This window comes from Pimephales promelas, chromosome 18, assembly GCF_988280905.1.
Source record: "Pimephales promelas chromosome 18, fPimPro1.hap1.1, whole genome shotgun sequence".
Lineage (NCBI taxonomy): Eukaryota > Metazoa > Chordata > Actinopteri > Cypriniformes > Leuciscidae > Pimephales > Pimephales promelas.
Window position 1 is genome coordinate 3,492,235 of NC_142786.1, and position 7,766 is coordinate 3,500,000.

Genomic DNA, 7,766 nt, shown 5'->3' on the forward strand with positions numbered 1-7,766 from the left:
AACCTGAAGCTGAACACACTAGAGTACTACTCAATATTTACTATAGTTACTGTGCCCGATCTTGTAGTCTCATCCAATCAGATTTTAGAGTTGGGTTTATGAACTCTCCTAGTAGTTATTTCTTGTGTATGAGCTTTAGAGTATGTAGCAGGTGATGTAATGTGTTCTGGATGTTACGTGTGTCCCAGCTGTGAGGACGCCCATCAGACGGCATCTGTTTCTAACAGCTGGACATACTGGAGGAGACACGTTTACACTGAGATTGATGCACTGACATATGGTTTAAACTTATGGCGCTTGTGTGTGTGTGTACTTAGCTATAGTTTGAGGACAAATTTGTCCCCAGAACTGAAGGAAATCTGAGAGAAATACTCATTTGGGGACATATGGAGACGTCCTCAATTTAAAAAAAATATTGTTATATAAATGTTTTTTTTTTTCACATATTTTTCTTTTTTAGCAAAAACAGCATCATCGGTGTTCATCTTTTCTCATGTTTATTTCAGGAGACTGACACCATGACATGAACCCTGAACACTGTACACTCTCCACTGCGTCATCTCTCATTTTAATAGCGTTTAAACGCCTCCGTGATTACCAGCACTTGTTCTCTTCACGAGTCGCTTGACACTGTGGAGGCTCAATGACACTTACAAAATAATAAACACCTGAAATAATAAATAATCAAGAGATACAGTCCCAAGCCGGCGATACATGCGCGTTTCAGAGATCTTGGCACCAGCATGACTGATTGGATTTGTGGATACATTGGTTGACTAAAAACACACTGATATGAAGAGAAGAGTAATTGTGAAAATTGTGTTCAGTGCCGCCCGCCATCATGTCAGTCAAACAACCATAAATGTGCAAATACTGTGTATTCAAGCTAGCTAGCAGAACAGAAACCCCTGTGATTACATAACAGAACATTCAACTCTAACACATCTCTCCTTAAAGTATACTAATCGTGTGCAAAAACACAATATAGCACTTAATTTTAACATGTATTTTCTTTATACAGTGTGGAAACTATAGATAAAAAGCTACAAAATTGCATTTTTAACATAATCAGTTCTTAAGTTCACATAACTTTTTTCTGTTAAGTTAAATTCATTTCACTAATATTTGAATGTGTTCAGTTTTATAATTTATATTGCATATATTGTATTTATTTACAAACAATAGTTTGCAAAATGATGTGTTATGTATCAGTGGTTCAGCTGGTTTGACTTTCGTTCTCAGATTTAGTGACCCGATACAGTCCCAAATTCGTTATAATACAATGCAATAAATGTTCTTAAAATTTTAAATAATTGTTATTAGTAATAACATGAACTGTATCAGCCAAATAATATGCAAACCAAGCAGTGGGCCAAATATTGTATTACCACGTGACAAATTAATATGTGACCATTATTTTCTCCATATTGTTAGACTTTATTTGGACGCACATATTAGCTTTCTTTTCTTTTATAGGGTAGCAAACATCATTGAAATGCAGCTATTCATGCAGGATTATACGATTAGTTGCATTTCATTGTTTGGATCCAGCATTGTTTTTTTCAGAATCGACCTACAGCCCATGTTTGGCTCATTAATCACTAGTTGAGAACAGTACAACATGTTCCTGGATCAACATCTTTGTTGATCCTGGAACAACATTCAGATCAACAAAACAAGTTTTAGGGACGAGTTTACAGTGAATATCAAGTTTAGGCTTACAACCAGGAGTTATTCTCCTATCATTCCCCTCTTACTTTGATTTTGTTTGAAAAAATACTAAGAAAATGCAAGTGCCTGATAATAATCATTGTTGCATTGCATTTTGTAACAGTTAGCATGGCAAATTATCTGACACATTGAAAGACTGTGCACTCTACTTACTTTACACAATACATATTGCATATAAAGTACACTATTATGTCACACAAATGTCCTAAACAATATTTGTCAGTATTGTCAAATGTTAGTGGAAGGAAATTTATTTGATAAAATATGAAACTGTACAGTGTACAGATCTGGCTTTAGGAATCTCTTCATCTCTTCCAGATCTCAGTGTACACTTACATGGCTCATTTGAGAAGATGGCCATCTCTTTACACAGTTCACAATCATTAGAGGCTCCCGATAGCATCCCTGCTGTAACGTAATCAGCTTTTTTTTCACGTCGTCGTCGTCATTAGTGTCGCTGTGTGCAAATACTTCACCTCGGTCGACATACTTCTCTTTTTCTCAAAATTTAAAGCAGAAAACATAGTGACATTATTGTTCTGAATGCTTCCAGGAAGAAGATGATCAAATTTGCATCATTCTGATCAAATTTGCATCACATTTCAATAATAAGGCATATGTTCCTTGACCAAATGTGCACTCGTCCCTTCAGCGTGATGGGGAGGCCAGTGTGGAGGGCGTCCTCAACCAGCTCATCCTTGATCATCTGCAGCTGGCCCCTCTACAGTGGGGTAAGAACACTTTCCTCTCTATGAATAGAGATCGAAATATATTCACACTCAGAGGTTATTTGTCTCCAGCGGTGGATGTAGGACTGGTCTCTGTTCATGTTTCTTATTTGCATCTGTAATGGAGGAGAAATGTGCCACAGAGTGTTGAGGCCGTTCACGCAGGAGGAGGTTCTTGCATCGTTTGCGCTGTTTAATTATTGTTGGTCTATGTAGAGATGCACCAGATACGCTGTTGCGTCATGTGTTGCTGTTTTCATTAGAGCTGCATTTTTAACGCATGTTATAGATCTTATTGAGAACAATGCTTATGTTTGAGGATGTATTTTGTTTCATAACTGGACCTTCTGGTGAAAAAGACAATTTATGCTTATCCTCTAAAGACAATTCAACTAGCTAATCATATTTTAAGCTTAAACATATTTTTATTTAAATTCAAATTTATTTATTAAAGATGTGTGAATGACTTATTTCCACTTTTCCACTTAAAACTAGTTTTGAGAACATATTTCAACATTTTAAGTAATTTAAATATAGTTTTTATGGCAAGCTGGTTTCATGCGACAGTCAAAAGTTGTTTAAATATATAACAAATTAAATTCATATCAGTCAATTAACACATGACATACGCTAGTAACCTGATATGAGTACTTTAAGGGTGCCTACTAGCAGGGTTGTAGTCGAGACCACCTCACTCGAGTCCGAGTCGACACCGAGACCAGAGAGAGTCGAGTCCGAGTCGAGTACAAGACCAGAGACGGTCGAGTGCGAGTCGAGACTGAGACCAGTGAGGGTTGATTACCTAATTTACTTTTATTTACTTAGAGAAATCCTTTTTTTTTTTTTTTACTGAATTTACTTAGAGTTTAACAAATATGATCAGTTTAGGGTAAAAAGGCCACATAGTTGGTGTTAAAAGTAATTTTATTACAATTTGTCATGCGCAGTTGCGCACTAGAAAATCACCAATCACTGGGCGTGTCAATCAATTTAAAGAAATATTTAATTAACATACATTAATAATCATGAAAAATATTTTTAATTGAACTCGAGTGGACTCGGGAATAATTCCGAGTCCTAAAAAAAAAAATGTTCGAGTACGAGTCAATTCCGAGTCCAAATGGACACGAGTCCATGACAAGACCAAGACCATTAAAATATGGTCTCGAGACCGAGTCCGAGTCTACAACACTGCCTACTAGTATATCCACTAGACGAAAGTGTACTTTTTAGGGTGGGCAGTACCCTTGAAAAAGCATCTAGGGGTAGATAAGATGCAAATTTAGGTTACTAACTGAAGTCACTTAAAATATAGTGACAAGCTAAATTTACATTTTTTAAAAAAATGTATTACCTGTTTATGAAATCATTTTATTTTAGACAGGAAAATTGGATGCGATGTGGTAGCTGTTGCAAAAAAATAAATAAATAAATAAATAAAAATTATATGACAGATGTATGGAAATAAATTGAATTGTGTAGCAAAGATCTGTCACTCACTACCATTTTATTACAACTTTAAAACAGATTATTAAAAAAAAATATGCTTATCCTTTAAAAACTATTCTACTAGCTAATCATACTTTTTGCTAAAATGTTTTTAAACAAATTAAATGATTAATACGTTTATTTTATTCTTATTTCATTTATTTTGATTCGGTGGGAAAGTGCAGTCAATGTTTCCAGCCTTTCTTTAATGTTAAAACTGAGCAGCTGTTGTAAAGTGTGTGTGTGTGTGTGTGTGAGAGTGCTGTGTGGAGTGTCTGAATCACGGGAGGTGTCTGAGACTCAGAGTCTTATCTTGGCCTGGATCATCTCTGTTCCTCTGTGACAAGTATATGTGATATAACCCTCTCTGTCTCTCAATGAGCCTCGGAGATCAAAGCTCAAACCTGTGTCTAAATCTGTAACCACCTCTGCTTCCGGATCCGCTGTCGTGCCTCTTCACATCCTCCTCATCCTCGGTCAACACACATCACACGTTCATGTTTATTCAAGCCTGCAGACCTGCGTAAATCTAATGCATATTCATGAGCTCATGAATGTTAGAGGACTCATCTGAGATGACCAGACCATGACATGAAACATGTTGCATATCACACGGTGATCATCTCTCTCGCTCTCTGTTACATTTGCACACAAGTGGCTGTCAGAGCACTAGTGTCTTGTTTATCTGTCGTTATGACAGGCCTGTCGGTTCGTGGATTGGTGTGATTTCATGTTTTGCCATAAAAAAGGCGCAGTGGATAAGACACATGCCTTTGGTGTGAGAGACCCGGGTTCGAATCCACTGTGAGACACCAATGTTTTCCCCTCACAGCATCGTATACTAGATGGTCTGTAACAAAGAGATTTCAATATGGCACCTTAAATGTTGATGTTTGTGATTGGCATGGATTGTTTTTTTTGATAGTTTTTTTGTCAAGTTGCTGTTTATTTGAAGGTTAAATCCTGTGTTTACTTCATTTAGTTTTTAGCGAGTGTTATTTCGAAACACTACACACACACACAATATGCAGAGACATTCAAACACAAGAGAAGCAGAAGCAGAGCCATTAAAGTCTTTCCCGTCATCAGCAGCATTTATTTAGCTGTTAAATGCGGTCAGCGCTCTTTAATGCTTTAATGCACCTATCAGAAGGCTTTCTCTCTCTCTCATGCATTTATCAGAGATGTGAAACGGCAGTGCTCTTGATTAAAACCCCATCTGAGCTTCAGAAAGTGTGATGGCAGTTTCTGCGCGTGCTCGTATTCCAGTCCGGACTCTTAAATTGACGAATATTACAAGACCTGCAACGGGTCATTGCGTATTAGATGGTGGAATAATAAAAACGAAACTTTTAAAGTCTGCTATTTCTAGAACTTGCCTATGGTTCTCTGATTCTTTCATTTATTTAAGTCTCTAACCCCCCTGAACTCGGATCAGACGGTCTTCCTATAACTGCGTTTGCCAATCATAACCATCACGGCTGTAAAGTCACACCGATGTGACAGAGATGATAATAACAATCCATTAAGGATTTAGTTCATAACTTATAAATGCTAATGCTCTGAAAAACAGTTCTAAGCAGCTAATCATATAATTGAAACATAAAGGTTCATATATATATTAGGGCTGTGCAAAAATTAATTGCGATTAATCGCATCCAAAATAAAAGTCTGTGTTTACATAATATATTTGTGTGTGCTGTATATAACTATTTTGTATTAATAAATACCTATGCATGCATTAAGAATTATTTGCACTTAAATTCTGTATATATATAAAAATACATAATCTATATTATATAAATATTTTATATATGAATAACACATTTTCCTAAATATATACTGTACATGCATGTGTGTGTATTTATATATACAAAATAATTCTATACAGGAAACACAAATATATTATGTAAACACAGACTTTTATTTTGGATGCGATTAATCGCAATTAATTTTTGCGCAGCCCTAATATATATATATATATATATTATTTTTGTCATATTAAATATGTATTTATTATTATTTTAGGAAATTATCAAACTAATATTTGATTTATTAATTACCTATTATATTTTATATTTATTATTTTATTTCGGGGTCTTTTTGCCTTTATTAGCTGGATATGATGGATAGATGGATGGATATTCTCCTACTGTAATTCTCGGCTGTTTTTGATTGCATTGTAAATTAAAGGCCAAATCACATGCCAACTAACAACAACAGGCACTTTATGTGGATCCCATTTATTTATTTATTTGGATCAGTGTGTTGCCCTTGTCGACATCAGTTGATATTGGTGATCTGGTGATTGTGTATGTTGGTCAAAGAGTCTCTAAAAAAGAAAAGAAAAAACAGTGTAATCAGTGAACGTGCTTCAGAATGAAAGCTTCATGCCTTTAGTGTGAGATACTTCTGGAATCTCATCAGCGCAGCGTGAGCGATGATTAGTGTTCGAACTGTAATCTAGTGTTTTATTCATTTCCGTACTTGAATCTATTTGCTGCAAGACAGGTACTCTGCGGCATTCGGCGTTACCGTGGCAACCGGGAGGATTCTGATGATTCTGTTCATTTGCACAGAGGGGCGATGCGGCACCGTCCGTTTCAGCCACTGATTAACTGTGTGTGTGTGTGTGTGTCTGTACCTATAATCATCAGTGGACACTCAGGCTCTTCTGTACTGTATCCTAGAGGTCATTGGCGGTGCTGAATTTGGATAGTTGACATGAATTAATTTAGGAAGATGACATGTACTGGAGACTATTTTAAGCAGTGTTTTGCTAATTCTATTATGATGATGCATCAGATTTTACAAACGCATACTGATTGAGAGTCTACATGGAATATTTGTACTTTTAATAATATGATTTGTCATTTAAAATTAACTATTGAAGGTAAAAAATGTGATTTTTAAAATGGTGACTAGATATGTGGCCTAAGACAAAAACTTTCACTTATACTTAAAAACGAACATTTTTATGATAATTAAATATGAATAAATAAATGGTCCATGAACATACAGTATGTCAACAACACACTTCATTGCACAGAGTATTGGCTGTCTTGTGTTTCATTGGTTGCTGTGTGTTCAATCCTCTTTTCATTGGTTGCTGTGTGCTCAAGCCTCTTTTCATTGGTTGCTGTGTGACCCGTCTTGTATTTCATTGGTTGCTGTGTGACTTCTCTTACATTTCATTGGTTGCTGTGTGACCCATCTTGTGTTTCATTGGTTGCTGTGTGACTTCTCTTGTATTTCAGTGGTTGCTGTGTGACTTCTCTTGCATTTCATTGGTTGCTGTGTGACCCGTCTTGTGTTTCATTGGTTGCTGTGTGACTTCTCTTGTATTTCAGTGGTTGCTGTGTGACTTCTCTTGCATTTCATTGGTTGCTGTGTGACCCGTCTTGTGTTTCATTGGTTGCTGTGTGACTTCTCTTGTATTTCAGTGGTTGCTGTGTGACTTCTCTTGCATTTCATTGGTTGCTGTGTGACCCGTCTTGTGTTTCATTGGTTGCTGTGTGACCCATCTTGTGTTTCATTGGTTGCTGTGTGACTTCTCTTGAATTTCAGTGGTTGCTGTGTGACCCGTCTTGTGTTTCATTGGTTGCTGTGTGACTTCTCTTGAATTTCATTGGTTGCTGTGTGACTTCTCTTGTGTTTCATTGGTTGCTGTGTGACTTCTCCTGCATTTCATTGGCTCCTGTGTGACCTGTCTTGCGTTTCATTGGTTGCTGTGTGACCTGTCTTGCATTTCATTGGTTTCTGTGTGACCTGTCTTGCGTTTCATTGGTTGCTGTGTGCCCAATCCTGTTTTCATTGGTT

General features: G+C 36.5%; 1 protein-coding gene across 2 annotated transcripts in view; it reads left to right on the plus strand.

Moving 5' to 3' along the window:
• Nucleotides 1-7,766, plus strand: part of trappc9 (trafficking protein particle complex subunit 9) — a 213,673-nt gene that overhangs the window by 142,823 nt on the left and 63,084 nt on the right. For both annotated transcript variants that reach the window (XM_089122730.1, XM_089122731.1), the window contains one exon: nt 2,371-2,462. In XM_089122730.1, coding sequence (XP_088978856.1) covers nt 2,371-2,462 — 92 coding nt within the window. The remainder of the gene's footprint in view (nt 1-2,370; nt 2,463-7,766) is intronic.